This window comes from Ursus americanus, chromosome 6, assembly GCF_024610735.1.
Source record: "Ursus americanus isolate L20-20 chromosome 6, mUrsAme1.1.p, whole genome shotgun sequence".
NCBI classification, from domain to species: domain Eukaryota; kingdom Metazoa; phylum Chordata; class Mammalia; order Carnivora; family Ursidae; genus Ursus; species Ursus americanus.
The window spans coordinates 39,629,296-39,650,780 of NC_142132.1; the positions used below are offsets into that span (position 1 = coordinate 39,629,296).

The window sequence follows — 21,485 nt, forward strand, 5'->3', positions numbered from 1 at the left end:
TGGCATCGTGAAATTTGTGCATGTAAGTCAGCCAGTGCTATAAAGCAGAACGTTTTTCTGGGAGAACTAGTTGCTCACAATTTCCCAGCGTGCCGTGGACGGAGGTTTGACAAAGTCAGTGCTTTGGAGAGCTGAGTGGTTTGGTTAGATGCTCGCTCTAGCACCAGCTCCCCCAGTGACTAGCTGTTGGCCGCAAGCTTGCCATTTCGGTGCCTCTGTTTCTACCCGTGTAAAATGAGGATGCTAGTAAGAGTACTTTCTGCATAGTTGTCGGTGCACTAAGTATTAGGTACTATGACTACGTTCTGGTGGGAGAAGACAAATGAACAGGACTTTGTAATTCCCAGGAGTGACACATGTTCGGCAGAGCAGGACTGCAGAGCAAAGAGCGAGGGGGGGACTGTGTTTGGCGGGGAGGAGCCTCCTTGGAGCAAAGGCCCAATAAAATGAGGCAGCAAGCCACACTGCTATTTGGGGGAAGAACATTCCAGGCAGAGAGCACAGCCCGGGCAAAAGCCCTGAGGTGGGCTCTGGGCAAGGAGTACGGCGCAGGCGTGTCTGACACACACCAGGAGGCCAGTCTGGCTGGAGCGTTGGTCCAAAAGGGTACTGTGTGGTGTGAACTGAGGTCAGATGAGTCCCAGGGCAAAGTCAGGAAGGATCAGTGTCCTGATAGGGACTCCAGATTTTTTTTTAAAGATTTTATTTATTTATTTGACACAGAGAGAGAGAGAGATAGTGAGAGAGGGAACACAGCAGGGGGAGTAGGAGAGGAAGAGGCAGGCTCCCAGCGGAGGAGCCTGATGTGGGGCTCGATCCCAGGACTCTGGGATCACGCCCTGAGCTGAAGGCAGACGCTTAACGACTGAGCCACCCAGGCGTCCCCGGGACTCCAGATTTTATTCTAAGTGTAGTAAGAAACCATTGGAGAATTTTGTGCAGGGCAGTGAGTGGTTTGACTTATCTTTTTAGAAGGTTTAACTTTATCACTATAAAATATATATATATATATATATATATATATATATATATATATATATATACATATATCTCACTGGATTTATTTGGCACTGGCCTGAGATCCAATGGCATCCATCAGAATCTGGCAGGTGCATATGATTTCTCTCATCTATGGAACATAAGAACTAGGATGATCAGTAGGGGAAGAAAGGGATAAAGAAAGGGGGGGTAATCAGAAGGGGGAATGAAACATGAGAGACTATGGACTATGAGAAACAAACTGAGGGCCTCAGAGGGGAGGGGGTGGGGGAATGGGATAGACCGGTGATGGGTAGTAAGGAGGGCACGTATTGCATGGTGCACTGGGTGTTATACGCAACTAATGAATCATCGAGCCTTACATCAGAAACCGGGGATGTACTGTATGGTGACTAACATAATATAATAAAAAATCATTAAAAAAAAAAGAATCTGGCAGGTGGTGTTTTCCAAATGATCTTGGAGTGTCGTCTTCTCTCTGCCTCTAAGTGTTTCAAACAGACCAGTTTTCAAAACAACACTTGCTGTACTCTATAATAAAAATTACAGTAATAATAATAAGTGAACACTTGTGTGATATTTACTGTTTACCCACAAGGTAATTTTCTAAGTACATTACATGTATTAACGCATTTAATCCTCAAAATAACCCTGTGGGATAGGTACTATTATGAGTCTCATAGGTGAGGTGTGTCAGGCAAGGAAATGGCGGCACAGAGAAACTCAGAAACTTGCCCAAGGTCACACAGATGGTAAACGGCAGTCTTTCTGTCTCCGAGAATCTATGCCCTTAAAACCACCAGGTAGACCCTTGAACCCCAGACACCTGATGAGTTAGAGCGTTAAAGATTGCAGTTGATTGGAAGACTGAGGTTTCAAAATGGAAGATTCTCTGAGCAGACTCCTACATAGAAGGAGATAACCAAACACTCTCTTTTTCTAAACATAAATATTCTTTTGAATAATATTGCCAGTAAAAGTACTTTTGGAAGGAAGCTGGGAAAACATACATCTATGGTCCATGGGGAAGAGAAAATGAGTGTCTGTATTAGATCACGGAGCTAATCGCCGCTATCACTGTGCCACTATGAAGAGTTTCATGTGTCAGGACCCTCCCCAAGAGCTTTATCTATAATCACATTTTAGCTTCCAAACATACATTGGTGAAATCTAGAGACCTCCGTCTGTCTGATGACTTGTAAAGCCTTGGGCCTTTTCTGTGCATGGTTTTAGTAAGTTCTATAGCTGGTCACCTCTGTGTGTCCTCAGAGCAATTAGCCGGGGGCATGTGACTTTCCATCATGTCATATTCATTCTGGGAACGCGCTTTGCTAAACATCCTTTGAATTCTCCAGAGTCAAGAGCATGATGCGAATTTGCTCTGCTCAAGAGTTCCAAGTGACTTCATCCAACTCACGGTGCCAAAAACCTGGATACAACTTTGAAATCTTAATCTCCATCCAAAACTTCTCTCCTGAGTTCCAGATCCTTTCTAATCCTTCCAAAGAAATAGAGAACACTGCTTCATTGGCCATCAGTTACTGAATAATCATGTGAAAGCCAGGCAGGGGGTAGGAATTTGGGTAGATATAATCCCAAGGTTTATGGACTTCTGAAGCAACAGAGAAAGTAGGCATTTTGTGCCTCAGAGACTACCTGTGCTCCCTGTGTGATGACCAAGGGTCCTGGTCGCTAGACCCTGGCTCAGAGTGTCAAGAGGCACCCATGTCAGCAGTCACAGCTGCATGCTGAATTTGGGGAGTGCAGCTGAATTCCAGCCCTCACCTGGGAGTGAGGATTCTGGTATCAGTCATGCTGCTGAAGCCAGAGGTCCTAGTGGACCAGTGATCTCACCTCTAAGGAGATGGTGCGTAGACCTGGCATGTGGCTCCAGCAATTACTCAGAAAATTCCCCTGGCCTTCTCTAGTTCTACCCTTTCACCGCTTAGCTTCCTATTCCCACCTGTCCAGTGGACATCTCTAATCAAGAGTCTTGTTTCCAGGTGCGCCTGAGTGGCGCAGTCAGTTAAGCCTCTGACTCTTGATTTCGGCTCAGGTCATGATGTCAGGGTCGTGGGATCAAGCCCCGCATCAGGCTCTGCACTCAGCACAGAGTCTGCTTGTCTCTCTCCCTCTGCTCCTCCCCCTCCTCTCTCTCTATCCCTAAAATAAATAGATAAATAAAATCTTAAAAAAAAAAAAAGGTCTTTTGCCACCTGCCGCACAGCCTGGCCAAAGCAGAGTATGCCCATGGGCAGACCTGTGGAACTCAAAATTTAGTCAAGTTCGTATCCAAGGCACGCCGATTCTAACTGGACCAGTAAGAACTATGACATAGTTTTCTTTCCCGATTTTGGACCTACGGATACCATCAAGGGCCCTCCATTGAATAGAGCCTCACTGATTGCACGGCCTCCAGCTCCTCGGTGTGTGTGTGTGTGTGTGTGTGTGTGTGTGTGTGTGTGTGCGTGCGCGCATCATGAGGGGAGAATTTGTTTTACTAGATACTCCTCTGTTGAATAAAAAATGAGCACTTATCTTGAAGGGGGAAGAGGAAGTCTGCCCTCGATAATATGTAATTCTCTCTTGGGTAAATAGATTCCTGATAGTGCGAGTCGGTAGAACTGCAATCACATTTTTTAACTCTAAGGTGACGTTAGCATAAACATCCCCATGTCCTGGTTATTGATCTTTTGCTCAGATAATGCTATTCCCCAATTGAACTTCTGACATCGGAGAACTTGCAGTGGCTGCAATTCCATTTTTCTTTTATTCCTGCAACTTAATTCAGCGTGCACACCCAGAGGTGATCATAGCTATGAGAAAGTGGTGTGTTGCAGGAGTCCGCAGAGAATGTTCAATCAACCTCTCTCTTCCTCTCTCTTTCTCTCTCTCCTGGTAGGAATGTTAATTTTTGGCTTGAATCCTAGCATGAAATACTCAAACTACCAATGAGGACCTTGAAGTGTGGTGTGTCCCCAACAGGTGCACAACTTCTGGATTCTTGGGGGTTGACTTTTCTAGTGTGAGCCGTAGCAAGTGAATCCTTCTCCACAGAGCCACGTTCCATAATCAATACTCCAAAACTGGGGGACAGAAGCGCTTAAGTTGGAAGTGGGAGGTCCAGCCCAGGGGGTGTCGTCTGCGGGTGAATGTCTCACCACTGGCAGAACAGAAGGATGGGCCATGGAAGACTTGGCATTTCACTGCACACTGACCTTGTTACACCTAGAGTCCGGAAGGTTCCATCACTGCATGAGAAAACTGGCATGTGTGCTAATGCTTTCTGAAGCCTTCCGAGGGGAAGTTGTGCTATGTGGGAGTTTAATTTGGCTCAGTGGTGGTCAATGAGCAGTTGAGTTCAAGTGTGGGGTCTGTGAGGTCCTTAAGGACAGCAGAAGGGTCACACAGCTGACATTTGAAGTCCGGTCCAAAGTGCCCTGCAGCCATGCTCTGCCGGCAGCCACGGGATGATGGCCTCAGGGCCGGTCTCCTTGCCTCCTCCCCATGAACCTTTCCACCAACCAAGAGATTTTTTCAGAGTTCCATTCCAACCTTTCTTTGATGCATCAACATGTATTTGTATGTGAACCGCCATCCCCTCTTGCTTATTGAATCCTCTTCCGGACTAAGGAATGGATTCTCCCTCGGCTGGGAGGAAATGTATCAGAAGTGAGATTACAGGTACATAAAGCAAAGAGGGTTAGAACAGACAAGATCCCAAGCAGTGGATCACAAACACCAGGCCCTTATGGAGGAATGGAGAAACTGACCAGGGGTCTGTAGGCTGAGGGGGAAAAGAAAATAAAACCAAACAGTCCTGGGAAAGAGGAAATGGGGCAGTTGCTTCTCACATGTTTGGAAAGTTCTAGGGCCTTTTCTAAAGGACCCTGTCTGACCCTCCCAGCCGTTGGTCCACTTCCCCTCCTTCCCATTTCTTCCTGTTCCTGCTGTCCAGTGAATACAGCAACATCAGACCTAAGTGTCCGAGGCCTGGAAATCCTGCTTCCAGGAGTTTCTTTTGTGTCTGCGAGCAGTCTGAAGCACTTGCGAGGTGTGAACAGCCCGTTCGAGATCACTGAAGGTTGTACCCTGGAGTGCCCATCTACTTCTGTGTGATTAGGATGGGGTTTTGAGGACCCACTGCAGGGTCCTCACCCCGGCGGTGCCCCATCGCATCACCCATTTCACCCTTTACGTGCTGTCCTGGCTCCTGGTTTTCCTGCCAGTTATATAGTTTCACCAATAATGAATGACTCCGATCATTTGCTCTAAGCTGCTTCTGCCCTGAACCTTCCACTAAAGCATCCGGGCAAAAACAAGGCGGCTTGGTGAGAACTGGTGAGGAGTCTGCATTTACCGCCTTTCATTGGCCATTAGGAATTTATTTCCAGTTAAACAAGCCAGGAAATGTAATTAAGCACATGGTTGATGGTGACAGCCCAGTGTGCACGCCGGAAAAATGACAGGTTCTTTAAAGGTGTCAAGGACCGACATTATGCATCTTCTGTTGGAAACTGTATACACTTCGCAATTCGGAGCCTCCTGTGTGCTGCCTCATATCTTCAATCAAATTATTATATCCCAGAAATATGCATAAGGGAAATGATTCTACACATTTTATGGTGGGTTGTTGGCTTGTAGCAGTAATTGAAGTACCTTTCCACTTATGAAAGTACTAATTTTATTTGTTTTTATTGCTTTTCTAGATGCAATTATTTATTTAGTGTGCTTTGGCTTTATTGAATTATGTTTACTATAGGAACATCATAAAAATGTATGAAAACAACACATCAGCCCAGCCAGCCTGGTGACCTGTATTGAGAAAGCTAGTGTTATTTTTCATATCCAAACGTAATGGAATAACTTAAGAATAAACAGATAATCTACACTAGAAAACAATGCAATTTCAAGGTAATGTAATAAAACACCTGGACAATATGATTTCATAAATCCTGGTTCTAAAATTTACATGAGTTGGGTTTTGCGTGCTTATCTGAGGACACATGGCATTTCTAAATGGAATCATTATAATGTGAAATGTAATTAAACTGAAAGGCAAGATGTAAACGGGATTTTTGTTGGCTTTGGAATATATGGACAACTAAGAAGCAGTGTAAAGACTTCTGATGTCAAAAGAAAAACAGGAGGCTCTCATCCCTCCAAATGTCCTTTGAAATTTAAAAATGGCCAGTTTGCGAAGGTCGCTTGGCAATTGTACTGGCTGTAGGAGTTAGGAACTCTCTTTGTCTCTTGCTTCCTGTCTCTATTATGATGTTCCATTTCAAAAGAAAAGAGACTTTTTGCTTTAGGCATTCTTTTTAAGAATGTTAAATTGAATGTGAATGATTTACTTGTCCTGAATCTTGGCAAGATAACCAAGGTGGAAGCACGAAAAATCAGAAATCAAAACAACACAACCAAAGCCAAGAAACAAGAACGAAAAGCAGGTTGCTAAGTCACGTGTCTTTATGACTGTAAAGTAGTGACTGACTTTTATTTTTCCGATGATGACTTAAAATTAACTAATGTGTTGTTTAAATACATGTGCCTACAAGAAAATGTGAAAGGTATCAACACATCTGCATGCTAAATTGTATGTCTCCCTTCGGCCAGCCAGGTGACGTCACCAGAGGGCAAGATGGATAGGTACCAGGTGCTTGATTTCCCAAGCAGGTTCCAAGGGCTTTCTAAGCACGTAAGATACATGCACACATATTTACCCAAATGATAGGAAAACATACAGTACACGTATGGTTCCATCATTCTTTTTAAAGACTGCACCATATACCCGTTGTACGAATACACCAGTCTCCCGCCGATGTTCATTGAAGTGTTTCCGGATTTTTGCTTGTACCAACAAACACCTCCACTGACGATATACAAGAGGGCCTGTTTCTTCTGTTTCTTTCTGCACCTTTTCTCTTTTAATGTTTGTTAATGTAAAAGACAAAAAGTGATGTCTGATTTTAAATCCTGATTCTCTTATTCCTAGAGGTTGAGTCTCATTTGTGTGTACGAGTCTTTGTAATTTCCTTTCCTGTGAACTATCTGGTCCTGTCTGTTGTTCTTTGCTTAATTTTCTCATGGATTATTGGCCATTATCTATGTTGCATTGTAGGGCCTTTGATATGAGTTGCAAATATTTTCTTCATTTTTTAATTATCCTTTGACTTTATTTAGGAAATATTTCACTGTCTGTGGCATGAAGGTGTTCATATCTTTTTTGTATCGATCCTGGGTTATTCTGTAAAATACCTTCTATACACTGAGGTTATTTTTAAAAAATGTCCCCACACATTCTTCCAGCACTTTTTATGAATTTACTTTCCACATTAAAATTTGAAATTTATCAGGAATTTGTCTGGTGTAAAGAATGATGTAGGGATATGATTTTTTTTTTCAAATGGCTGCCCAAGTGTCTTAACACTATTTATTGGAAAATAATAATTTATTTTATAATTTGGGGTTCATTTCTAGACTTTCTCATCAGTTTCATTGACATACAGGTGTATTCCTTTGCCAGTAACACAGTATTTTAATTATTACAGCCTTAGATTTTAATATCACTAGAATCGGATTACCAGTTATTCTAAAAAGAATATTAAACTTATTAAAAAATAAGTTTAAGGTATACATATGCTATTTGGATACATTTACATATTGTAATATGATTGCCAATGTAGCGATGTTCATCACATTACATAATTATACATGCACATAATTATAGTACAATATTATTGTCTACATGCATTATCCTGTGCATTAGATCTCAGTGCCTTATTACTGCTTGTTACAAGTTTGTACCCTTAGGCACCATCACTTGTATTTGATGCCTCTCAGTCCCCTCTGACAACCACCATTTTACTGTTTTTTATAGGTTTAACTTTTAGATTCCACGTATAAGTAATATCATGCAGTACTTGTCTTTCTCTGTCTCACTTATCTTAGCATAATGTGCTCCAGGTCTATCTGTGTTGTCACAAATGGGAGAATGTCTTCCTTCCTCATGGCTGAATACTATTCCATTGTCTATATGCAGCACATCTTTTTTATCCATTCATCCATTGATGGGCATTTGGGTTGTTTCCATATCTTGGCTTTGTGAATCGTGCTGCAATTCAATGGGCTTGCATACAACTCATTGAAGTCCTGTTTTTTGGTGTTTTTTTGGGGGATATACCCAGAAGTGGAATTGCTGGGTTATATAGTACATCTATTTTTAATATTTTGAGGAACCGCCATATTGTTTCCATAGTGGTTGGACCAATTTACATTCTTCCCAGCAAAGTGTAAGGGTTTTACCACATCCTTACCAGCTCCTGTGGTTTCTTGTCTTCTTGATGATAGGCATTCTCACAGGTGTGAGGTGATATCTCATTGTGGTTTTGATTTGCAGGTCCCTGATGATGAGTGATGTTGCGAATCTTTTCCTGTGTCTATTGGCCGTTATGATGTCGTCTTTGGAGAAATGTCTAATTCTTTTGCCCATTTTTAAATTGGATTATGTTGTTTTCTTTTGTTACTGAGTTGATGGAATTCTTTATATATTTTGGATATTATTTGAATATTTCAACCCCTCATCCATTAATATAGTTTGAAAAAAAGTTCTCCCATTCTGTAGGTTGTCTTTTCATTTTGTTAATTGTTTCTTATGCTCCGTAGGAGCTTTTTGGTTTTATGTAGTACCATTTGTTAATATTTTCTTTTGTCGTTTGTGCCTTTGGTGTTATTTCCAAAAGAAAAAAAAATTTCCAAGACCAATATCAATGAGGTTCTTCCACATGTTTTCTTCTAGGACTTCTGTTTCATTTCATTTCAAGTTAGTTTTCATGAATGATGTGAGTTGGTGGTCCAATTTCATTATTCTGTGTGTGTTTCTCCAATTTTCTTAGCACTATTTGTTGAAGAGACTATCCTTTCACTATTGGGTGTTCTTGTCTCCCTTGTCAAATATTAGTTGACCATAGATGCTAGGGTTTTTAAGTTGTCTGATGTGTCTATATTTGTGCCAGTACCATAGTGTGGCTTTGTACTATAGTTTGAAATCTGGAAGCATACTACTACTGGCTTTGTTCTTTTTTCTTAAGATTGCTTTGGCTATTTGGGATCTTTTGTGGTTCCACACAAAGTTTGGGATTGTTTCTTTTATTTCTGTGAAGAATGCCGTTGGTACTTTGATGGGGATTATGTTGAATCTGTAGATGGCCTTGGGTAGTATGGCCATCTTAGCAATATTAATTCTTCCAATCCATGACATGGGATATCTTTCTGTTTGTTTGTGTCTTCTTCAATTTCTTTCAGCAAAGTTTTGTAATTTTCATTGTATAGATCTTTCACTTGGTTAATTTTATCCCTAAGTATTTTTTTGATGCTATTATGAATGGGTTCATTTTCTTTATTTGTTTTTCAGGTGCTTCGTCTTCAGTGCAAAGGAGTGCAGTTAATTTCTATATGTTGGTTTTGTTTCCTGCCTCTCTTCTGATATAGGTTTTTTACTAATTCTTTGGGATATTCTATATGTAGGGATCATGTCATCAGCAAGCAATAACAATTTTACTTCTTCCCTTCTGATTTGAATGCCTTTTATTTCTTTGTCGTGCTTAATTGCTCTAGCTTGGACTTCCAGTATTATATTGAATAGGAGTGGTGAGAGTGGGCATCCTTGCCTTGTTCCTGATCCTGGGGAAAACACTTTCAGTTTCTCCCCATTAAGTATAATGTTAGCTGTGGGTTTGTCATATATGGCCTTTTGTATGTTACTTTTATATCCAGTCTATTAAAGTTTTTTTATCATAAAAGGATGTTGTATTTCGCCAGATGCTTTTTCTGTATCTATTGACATGAACCTGTGATTTTTATCTTTCATTTTATTGACGTGGTGAATTCCATTTATTGATTTGTGTGTTGAACCATCCTTGAATTTCAGGAATAAATTCCACTTGGTCATGGTGTATAATCCTTTTAATATGTTCATGAATTTGATTTGCTAACATTATTTTGAGAATTTTTGCATCTATATTCATCAGGGATATTGGTCTATAGTTTCTTTTTCTTGTGATATCCCTGTCTGGTTTTTGTATCAAAGTGATGATGATCGCATAGAATGAGTTTGGAAGCATTCCCTCCTCCTTGATACTTTAGGAGAGTTTGAAGAGGATTGGTATTAATTGTTCTTTACATGTATGGTAGAATTTTCCAATGAAGCTGTCTGGCCTTGAAGTTTTTTGTGTTGGGAGTATTTTATTACTGATTTGATCTCTTTACAGTTAGCTAAAGCTACTCTTTAGCTTTTCTGTTTCTTCCTGATTCAGTCTTCTTAGGTTGTGTGTTTCTAGAAATGTAAATATTTATTCTCAATTATGTAATTTTTTGGCATATAATGGTTTATAGTAGTCTCATGACTCTGTGTATTTCTGTAGTGTCTGTTCTAAAGTCTTCTCTTTCATTTCTAATTTTTTTTATTTGAGTTTTCTCTATTTTTCTTTAATTAGTCTAGCTTAAGGTTTGTCAATTTTGTTTATCTTTTCAAAGAACCAGCTCTTAGTTTCACTGAATCTTTCTATTATTTTTCTGGTTTCTATTTCATTTATTTCCACGCTGATCCTTACTTTTTACTTCTTTCTGATAACTTTGGGCTTGGTTTGTTTTCTTTTTTTTAGTTCCTTATGGTGTAAAATTGGGTTGTTTGAGATCTTCCTAATTTCGTAATATATGCAGTTATTGTTATAAACAATAACTCTCAGATCTGCTTTTGATATACCCCACTGTACTGATGTTGTGTTTTCGTTTTCATTTGTTTGGAGATAATTTTTTATTTCTCTTTTGATTTCTTCTTTGATCCAGTGGTTGTTTAGAAATGTGTTGTTTAGTTTCCACATATTTTTAGATCTTCTCACTTTCCTCTTGTTGATTTCTAGTTTTATACCACGTGGTCAGAGAAGATAGTTGTTATGATTTCAGTCTTCTTAAATTTCCTAAGGTTAGTTTTGTGGACTAACATGATCTATCCTGGAGAATGTCCCATGTGCACTTGAGAAAATGTGTATTCTGCTGCTATTGGGGGGAATGTTCTATATATGTCTGTTAACTCCATGTGTTCTAAAGTATGTTTCAATTTCAACATTTCATTGTAGATTTTCTGTCTGAATGGTCTATCCATTGCTGATAGTGGGGTATTGAAGTCCCCTACAATTATTGTATTATTGTCTATTTCTCCCTTATGATCTTTTATTAATTACTTAATTACATTTATTAATGACTTAATATATAGTATACATGTAGGCTTAAATAGTATTAATTACTTAATATAGTTAATATATACTTAATTTCATTGCTTAGTTGTTGGGAGCATATATATTTACAATTGTTATATCTGCTTGATGTGTTGACCCCTTTATCATTATGTAATGATCTTTTTCTCTGGTTACTCTTTTTGGCTTGAAGTCTATTTTGTCTAATATAAGTATGATTATGCCTAACTTTTCATTTCTGCTTGTTGGAGTAACATCTTCCATTTTTTCACTTTAAGCCTATGTGTAACTTTAAAGCTGAAGTGAGTCTCCTATAGGCAGAATTTAGTTGGGTCTTATTTTTTATATATCCAGCCACTTGTGTCTTCTGATGGGTGAGTTCGATCCATTCACATTCAGGGTGATTATTGGTATGTAAGTGTTTACTGCTTCCATTTCATCTTTTGCCTCCTGGTTATTTTGTCTCTCCATTGTTTCTTTTTCCTTCTGTTTCTGTCTACTTTTGTAAGTTGATGATTTTTCATGGTTGTTGGCACAGTCCCCTCCCCCTCCTTTTTTTAATGTTTTGTGTCTATGCTTTAGATATTTGCTTTTTGGTCGCCATGAGGTTTACACAAAACATTTCATAGATAACACAGTCCTTTTTCTGCAGATAGCAAGTTATCTTGACTGGCCTATAAAGCCTCCATTCTTTTACTGTTCCCCTTTTTGATGTCACAAATGATCTCTTTTTATACTGTGATTTTGTTACCAAGTTGTAGTAACTATAGTTATCTTTAATGTCTTTAATGCTCTTTTCCTTTAACCTTTATGCTGTGGTTAAGGAGTTAATATGCTATTCTAAAGAAGAGTTATTGTAGTCTAGTTCTATGTATCGCCTTAATCAGAGTTTTGTGTACTTTCGTCTTTTCATTTCAGCTTGAGGAGCTCCTTTCAACATTTCTTGTAAGGCAGGTGGTGAACTCTCTCAGCTTTTGTTTGGGAAAACCTTTATTTCTTCTTTATTTCTGAAGGATAACTTTGCCAAATACTCTTGGCTGACAAGTTTTTATCTTCCAGTACTTCAAATATGTCATTCCTCTCTCCCTTGGCCTGTGGAGTTTCTGCTGAGAAATCTGCTGATAGCCTAACAGGGGTACTTTGTAGGTTACTGTCTTTTTTCCCCCTTGGCTGTTTTTAAAAGTCTTTATTGTTGACTTTTGACAGTTTTAATATAATGTGTCTTGGCGAGGGTCTTTTTGCATTGAGATAATAAGGTGTTCTATTAGTTTTGTGGACTTGTATATCCAGTTCCTTCCCCAGGAATGGGAAGTTCTCAGCTCTTATTTCTTTGAATAGGCTCTCTTCCCTTCCCCTCTCTCTTCTTTCTGTGATACCCATTATTCTCATGTTGGCTTTTCTAATGGAGTCAGATGACTCACATAGTTTCTTCACTATTGAAAATTTTAGGTCTCTCTTCTCTTCCACCAGAATCATTTCTATATTTCTGTCCTTGAGCTTACTAATTCTCTCTTCCATATGATCTGCTGTATTTCCAGTACATTCTAGTGCATTCTTCATCTCATTTATTGAGTTCTTTAGCTCCAGAATTTCTGTTTGTTTCTGTTCTGGAACTTCATTCTCTTTGGTAAAGTATTCCTTCTGTTTATTAGTTTTATTACTCAGATCACTGCATTGTCTTCCTGAGTTTTCTTGTGGCTCATCGAACTTCCTTACAACAAGTATTTTAAATTATCAGTTAGGTTACAGTATTCCATGTCTTTGGGTTTGGTTGCTGGAAAATTGTCTTTTATTTTTGTGATAGCGTGTTACTGTGATTGTTTTCATATTACTGTGATTTTTCATGGTGTTTGAAGAGAAGTGGTTCTGCCACTGCATTTGAAGTAGTGAACACCTTTTTTATGTAGGCAAGGTTTTGTTTACTTTGATTCTAACGGTTCAACAGGTTGGTAGTTAGGAGCCTCCCTTTTGTTTTCCAGAAGGTGGCGCTATAGCACAAGTTTTTGGCTTCTGTTAAGGGATCTGACAGGCTGCTCAGGTTGGGAGGACTGTGCATTTTAAAAAAAGCAAAAGGTGGGGACAGAGCAGGGGTGAGTGGGGAAGGTGTGTGCTCAGTGCTTGGGGCTTTCGGTATGCCCACTGCTCCGTAGGGGGATCCTGAGTGGGGATGGTCCTCTCTCAGTCTCTTTTCCTCTCCCCCATCACTGTGGTCTCCTCAGAGAGGGCACTGGTCCCTCCAGCTGTGAGGCACAGAGCCAGCCCAGGAGGCTTCACTGCCTTCACCCTCCACCTCCTCTGCCAGAAAGGTGGTGCTGGCTGGTCACCGGAGCAGCCACACCTTCTCTGCCATCACCGCCCGTGCCACTGCTGGCTCCACCACCACCACCCTCCCTCTGCAGTCCGGTCCACCCTTCAGGTGCACAGATGGACAGAGCTCTCAGGTGTCCTGGGATACTGTGCAGAGGTGCTTTTCTTTTTGATTACGGATGTCCGACTAGTTGTACATGGAAGGGGAGAGAAAAAAGGGATGGCTTCTGCTGCTGTGATGCTGCCATCACTCCGTCGCAATCCACCCACGATTCTTTATCTTAATTATGTGCCTTAATCATGGCGGGGAAGTATACATCTATCTATGCCTGCTTCGTTCAAAAGTTGTTTTTAACAAAAACATTTCTTTTTAATTTTACTAAATGCCTTTCCAGCATCTATAGAGATAACCATATTGTTGTTTGCATCTATGGCTATCGTCGATTGTATCGGGAGAATTTTCTAATATTGAACCGTCTTTGCATTCCTGGAACGCAGTTATCTGCCTTTTAATGTGCTTCCTCATTCTGAGTAAATCTGATTTAAACTGTACATCGATAAATGAGATTGTTTTAAAATACGTGAAGTTTTTCTTCTTTTAATGTTCTGGATCAGTTTAATTATACCGGAATTATCTTTTCCTTAAAGGAATTTCTTGTAGAAAGTTTCCTATAAAGCTGCCTGGGCCTGGTGTTTTTAAGAAAGAGTTCTTTGGCAATATTCCCTCCCTCCCTCCCGTCTTCCCTCCTTCCCTTCTTTTCTTTCTTTTATTTTCCTTTCCTTTTCTTCCTTTTTTTTTGATGATAATTAGTACATTCATATTTTCTGGAGTTAATCTTTATAATTTATACTTTTTGGAACATTACCCATTTTATACTATATTGCAAAATGTGGGACAATGAGTTGAGCAAAGTAGTTTTTTTAATTTAAAAAATTTATTAACATTATATCCCCTTCCTCATTTCCTATTTTATTCATTTGGGCTTTTTCCCCTTTTTATCTTGGTTAATTTATTTTTCAGTTTATTTGTTGTATTGGTGTTTTCTAAACACAAGCTTTTGGGTCTTTTTATAATTCTACTGTTGTTCTGCTTTCTGATTCATACAGTCTGGTTTTAATTTTACTGGTCTTTCTTTCTACTTTTTTTCCCATTTATTTTGCTCTTTTCTAACTTCTTTAATTGGGTGCTTGATCCATTTAATTCATATTATTAATATAAATATTTAAGACTATGATTTTTCTGTGAGTACTGAATTCTTTGAGTTCTAGCAAGTAATATTTTCTTTTTCATCATTATCAAGATATTCCAGAGCTTTAGTTTTGTACATATTAAGTCATTCAAGAAAATGTCTAGATGGTGTCATTCTAATTTCGTTATTAATTTCTAGAATTTTTTGTTTCTGTCTCTTTCATTTTATTTTTTCCTTTTGATCAGAAACTGTTAGTGGGATGACTGAGTGGCTCAGTTGGTTAAGCTTCCAACTCTTTTTTTTTTTTTAAAGATTTTTTATTTATTTATTTGACAGAGATAGAGACAGCCAGCGAGAGAGGGAACACAAGCAGGGGGAGTGGGAGAGGAAGAAGCAGGCTCATAGCGAAGGAGCCTGATGTGGGGCTCGATCCCATAACGCCAGGATCACGCCCTGAGCCGAAGGCAGGCGCTTAACCACTGTGCCACCCAGGCGCCCCAAGCTTCCAACTCTTGATTTCCATTTAGATCATGATCTTAGGGTCATGGGGTCAAGCCCTGAGTTGGGCCCCACACTTAGTGGGGAGTCTGCTTAAGATTCTCTCCCTCTGCCCCTCCCCGCTCTTGTGCTCTCTCTCTCTCTCTCAAATAAATAAATAAAATCTTTTTTAAAAAAAGAGAGAAACTGTTTGTTAACATTATTTTCAGAATTAGAGTTTACTTTGTGGCCTAATGTTTAATCATTTTTTGTTAGCTTTCTTTTTTTTCTTTTTTAAGATTTTATTTTTATTTATTTGACAGAGAGAGACGGCGAGAGAGGGAACACAAGCAAGGGGAGTGTGAGTCCCTGAAGCAGGCCGAGCAGAGAGCCCGATGCAGGGCTGGATCCCAGGACCCTGGGATCATGACCTGAGTCAAAGGCAGACACTTAACAGCTGAGCCACCCAGGCGCCCCTATTGTTAGCTTTCTGTGTCAAGAATAAATCATGATGTCTCTCTGCAGGGCATAATGTTCTTTAGAAGACAATGAGATCTGTATTATTGTGTTATTTAGGTTTTATCTATCCTTGGAAATTTTTTGTCCATTTGTTCCCCCTTGGATCCCCAGAATGCGGTGAAAATGCGCACCTGATGAATGAAGGTATGATGCGGAACTCACTGTGGTCAGCTAGAGTTGTGTTGTGTTCTGTCTTCTAGCCGAAGATTGCCGAGGAGAACCTGACCTACGCTGAGCTGGAGCTGGTCAAACCCCACCGAGCTGCCAAAGGCCTCCCCACCAGCACCGTCTACGCCCAGATCCTCTTTGAGGAGAACAAGCTGTAACGTGGCGTCCTCTTCCGCGGTCCTCTTCTGTGGTCCTATTTAATACCTGCCACCCTAGTTATTTATGATACCTTGGAAACAAAATCCTTATTTTTGTATTTTCCCTCGTGCCTTCTGTGTGGTGGGGAGCCTCTTTCCAACGGCGTCCCAGGTGCCTTCGAGGAGAGGTATGACGCACGAGGTATGAGACTCCTCTCCGTCAAAGAGTAGGGGCCACAGCCCTTGGATGAATCTCCCAGGACAGGATGTGTCTGGGTCCGAGCCCTGAGCAGTGTGGACTCTGATTCTGAGAGCACTCAAGGAGATTTTCTGCTGAGCCAAACCCCTTCATGTTTTCTTCTCCTTTCTTTGGGTTTTAATCTTTTTAAAATCTTATTTTAATCTTGTACTCTTCCTGTATTTGTGATATCAAGCTCATAGTATATAGCTAGAGGAAATGCCATTATAGACCAAAGTATGAGATGGTAGATACGTACTAACTGGTTTTTCAAAAGGTCAGAGAACATTTCTAGGGTGCCTCGAGCAGAGCGAACCGCTTATTGCAAATGGTCACTCAAGATAGCATCTCTTGTTTTAAATAGATGCACTGACCCTGGTGATTTAAGGGCAGAGGCAGATTGCGGGGAACTTCGATGTCTAAGCGAACAGTCCACTGTCTAAATACGCCACTGCCCATTTCCCCGCCTGTGATCATTCAAGGCTGCAGGGCGAGTAGCATACCATTCTGAAGGACTTCCCCCCTTCAGCACGGTGGACCTATATTGCTCTAGAAACTTACATTCTCCAGAAAGTTCTTACTCACTGTTTTCCAAAGGAGCAAGGGAGGGAGCTAGCCATCCATGGACACACTGGAGGAAGGGGGCCTCTTGGAAGTGTGCCAAGGTTACCACCTCTGATTGAACGTCCACTCGTGTGTGAGCAGAGTTTTTGCCTGGTTCCCCTGGGGTAGAAAGTGCAGGCCAAGCTGGAAAAATGTGTTTTAAAGACCCTACTGTTGTAAAGGGCCTCTCCCGACTCAACGTCCCGCGCGGTTTCTCGCGTGTTTGGGTTCGGCTCAGGCAGGGACGCGGGGCAAATACATCTGTGCAGAAGTCGTTCTGTGTGGACGATACAACATCCGGGATCTCCCTGAAGATGGAGACCTTCTAGAAGAGAGACGCCCTGTCGACTGTGTTGTTAAGGACACTTCTCGTGTGGGTGCGCTCCGGGTGGTTATTTACTGCGCACTGCACGAATCGTTCGGCTTTGTAGTGGATCATGTTTGTATGGTAAATTATGTATTTTAAACACAACCTTGAGTGTGAGTTGTGCCCCTCTGTATAACCCTGTATAGCCATGTGAACTCGGTCGAGTTCCTTATTCCCTAATTATCTCAGACTCATGTTTATATTAAAGGTGACTTAACCTGTCAGGATAACGAATACTGCGAGATTCGGGCTACTATACATTGCTTCACACTACACTGTGTTAACATTCATGCGACGCCCAGTCCGTAGTTTCAGAGTGAACATTTCTTTACAGTGCAAGGCTCTCATTACAATAGCTTCAAAAACCAATGTCTATCCGTGAACTTGGCTCTATATTAACACTCCCAAGGACCCCGTGATAGCTTATGAGTACCTCTTGTGTTTTATTGGAAAGGTTCCACACTGGGAGCAGGTATATTTTCTAGAAGCAGAAGAAGCCTGACTTTACAAAGAGGAAATCATTCTCTCTGGCCTATACCCGTACCATTCCCTTCCTCTCTGCCAAATTTCAAAGGTAGTGAATAAACCACACAGTTTTGAGGGAGAAATACCACTTGGAAGGCATTACTGGAACTTCCCAGAGCATCTTTTAGGAGCGCAGAATGTGTGGTTGGCACACAATTCATGTCATAATCACCATGGGCAGCCTATCCTGTTTTATCACGGCAGCGTTCCAGCAGAGTGTGGTTCAGTGGTGTTTTGAGAAAGGAGGGTGATTTCTTCATCTGCACGAGGAGCCATACAGGCTAGTGGGGTCCCGGGGGTGCCAGGTGGGGGTGGAGAGTGGGGCACGTGAAGAGAAGATCGTGGGGACAGGCAAGAGGGTAGGGAGCCCAGAGGCTTCTGCAGAACCAAACTGAACTTCGATCACTCTCAAACCCTCTCCTTAAATTCAGAGGGGGGTTAGGGCCATCATATATGGACATAAACATGTGTCACCAGAAGGGCACAAGCTTCTAAGAGCTGGTAGCTGCAGGTTAGTCTAACAGGTCATGGTCGTAGAGTCCACTCAGACGTTTCCTCCAACATTCTGGTCGTAGCTGCACAAATCCACGCTATGCGGGGTGACTGAGGGACCAGCTGGACATGGAGTATAAAAGGAGCCTGCCAGCCATCACCCCCTACTGAAGATGCTTCCTGAGGGAATCTTGGAAGGTACCGTCCACATCCAAGCAGAGCTCATCCCACCGTTCTCTCCAGAAGCAAACCATCCCAGTTCTGCTCAGAACTACAAGCAATGGATGACCTGTCCCTGGTCATCCCTGGTGTTTCTTTGGAATGATAAATCTTGACATTATTGTTATAGTAAACTTAAAACGTGGGTCTACTCATTTATTCTCTATCAAATGAATCACGAACCATGCCTTACATTTCTAAAGATAAGTAAGGGGAAATATATCAAATAAAAATTAGGAAAAGCTCTTCAACTTGCTTTTACTCTCAGGCATCTATTGAAACTATATTAAAGCAGTTTGTAAAAGGGACAATTGCTTGTATATTTAAATGAAGTCAGAACAAGTAAGAACCCATTGCTCGTAGATACGCTAAGATTTGGTGGTGAGTTTGACCTCAGCCAGGTATAGCATGGAAGCATGGAAACATGGCAGGAAGCAAGGCAGTGAGAAACAGCATTCCCAAGCTCTGAACTAAAGCAGGAGTGGTGCGGGGAAAGGGTTGGGATTTCATTGGGATCATGTCTTCATTAAAGCGTCATGATTTTGTTAGCTCACAGGACGGGTCAGAAAAAGCCAGCAGCCCCCACCCTTCCTGATACTTGCTGGAGTGCAAATGACATGGGGCATTTGGTATTTTTAGTGCGTAGTCATCTGGGCCATCCCACACATCGATAAACCCAGACACTCACTTGGGATAAAAACACTAAACCAGTTGATGCTCTTCGAGACTATTCACGCCCTTGGTCATCACTCAGCTTCTGATATGCATGACTACAGCCTAGGCTGAGCCAAGAATGGGGCTCGTGCTCCAGGCCACAAAAAAAAAAAAAAAAATGGTCCAAAGCTTGCAAGAGGCCTGGCCTGGGCGAATCAGAATCCTTGGGAGAAACAAACCATCTTTCGCTTGGGCAGCGAAGCGAGGATGCCGCGTATCGGATCTGCCTCCAGCCACGTCTCTGGTGGGTAGAGAAGCCTTGAAGAATGAAGGAGACTTTGAGAGAGAAGCAGGGAGGAAAATGTCCCGGAAGCACAGAATCCTGGCTCCCAGACTCTAGAATCCCTCAGACTTTCTCTTTCCTTCAGATCTTCCTTTGATTCCATTAACTACCCCATTTTCCTACCTTCCACACCCTACTTTTGGGCAAGCCCATCAGGTGGCAGTGGTGAGGGTTCTGACTGATACGGTATGCATCCAAGCTGCTTCCCGGCTCAAGAAGCAGAAGACTCGCCCTGAGTGTCCCTGCCCAGGGAGTCCGCTTACATTATGTCCCCTGAGGTACACACCGCCACGAGCTCCTGCTGTGCCCTGCACCTTCCCGCCGAGCAGGCCTTCTCAGGGCCCTGAGGACACTCTTCTCGATGGAGAGGGACTCTCAGGCTTCTCCTGATGGAGGGACCCTCTGGCTTGGAGTAGGGACACCAGCAGGCCTAGAGTAGTACGAAGCAGCACTGGGGACAGCAGGGGGAGGGCACAAGGTGGAGATTCAAATGAGCCACGTCACAGGGATACTGGAGAGAGTCTTTTTGCGTGGCTGTGAAGTTTTGGGTGGCTTCCGTATAGAAGATGATGTCTTTCAGTATCCCTGCATTTCCTGGGGAGAGGGTGGGACCCAGCTCTGTGTCATTCTTAGCCCATTAGGGGAAGTTGAGGCAGCCACATGGTGGGATGTTGACTCTCCATCACATCCTACCCCACCCCCACCCCCTACACTGGACAGAGACTGTTCACTGGGATTGGACGCAAAGAAGACATTCATGGTTTGGAGGAAGGGCATGCCTTCTGCGTGACAGGTTGAATGGGAGCTCCGGCGGAGTGTCCAGTGGGTAGGGTAGACGAGGGCTCCCCAAACTTGACTACATCACCAGGTCTTGTTAAGCTGTGGATCATGGTTCGGGAAGTCTATAGGGGGCCTGGGAGTCTGTGTTTCTGACAAGCCCCCAAGGAATGCCCATGCTTCTGAATCCAGACCACCTGTTGAGTGGCATGAGTATAAACTGTTGGGAAATGTGGGGTCTGGACCCCCTGAAGGGTTGAGGGCTGTCCTCAGAGTGTAGGTCACAGCTGAAGTCTGCCACCTTGAAGCCAAATCCCCAGGGAGAAGCAGCCCAAAGTGGAGAGAAGGTGTCTTGGCCTGAGTGATGGGGAGCTCCCTGCTGGCAGCTCCAGGAGCAGGTGAGGAGCCTGAAGGAGGCTAGGGGAGAGCAAGCGATCAGAGGAGGGGGAGAGGGTTGGAGAAAGCCATGTCTGGGAGTTTCTCAAAGGAGGAGGCGCTCAGCAGTGTGCACGTGGCAGAGGTCAAATAGAATAGAGGTTGAGCCTTGGCTCTTTCTGAATTAATTGTACATTTTGCATTTTTAAAAATGATTTGTTTTGCTGGGGAAAACAATTCCCCAAGTGCACAGGGCTAACAGACTTTGGCGCTGAGCCCCATGTGCTCTGGTCAGTGGATTTCCCCCAAGCAATCAGAGTCTTTCCATAGGGTGGCGATTTGGGGAAGACTCTTAATTAATGCATAGGGTGGGGGGGTGAGGGTGGCCACTGCAGTTTTCTGCTCCTTCTGTTGTCATTGATAAAAGATGACTTGGTGTCTACTTTCTAATAAACACAGCTCAATTAGCTTCACGCCAATTTAGTGTCTGATTGTTAAACGTTAATGTACTGGACCCTATAGTTTTAAATAGAATTAGAGATGTTTACAGCTTTGGTTTAAATGCACCTTGTTCTTCCACATTAAACTTTATTACAAGTGTCCTCCATCAGCAAACAGGAGAAAAACTCATTAGTCGCTGGTGTGTGTGGGGGCCGTGGCTGCGGCGGGCAGAGCCAGCAGTCCGTTTTCCTTTATTACAGCTTGCTAGCTGGCAGGTGGGTGTGAGGGCGCCCTGGGCATAAGTACGATCGAGGACCCCAGGCTCCTGGGTCTATGGGGGGGATCTGAGAGTATCCACGAACACCCAGGAATTTTTATGCAGAAGTCTGTGTTGCTTGTGC

At 42.2% G+C, this 21,485-nt stretch overlaps 1 protein-coding gene across 3 annotated transcripts in view; it reads left to right on the forward strand.

Moving 5' to 3' along the window:
• The window catches only part of VSTM4 (V-set and transmembrane domain containing 4), a 98,858-nt gene extending 81,376 nt beyond the window's left edge, over positions 1-17,482 (forward strand). For 2 of the 3 annotated variants that reach the window (XM_087862944.1, XM_045809907.2), the window contains one exon: positions 15,946-17,482. In XM_087862944.1, the coding sequence (XP_087719070.1) occupies positions 15,946-15,970 (25 nt within the window). In that variant the 3' untranslated portion in view covers positions 15,971-17,482. The other variant, XM_087862946.1, reaches the window with a different exon arrangement.
• The last annotated feature ends 4,003 nt before the right edge of the window (positions 17,483-21,485 follow it).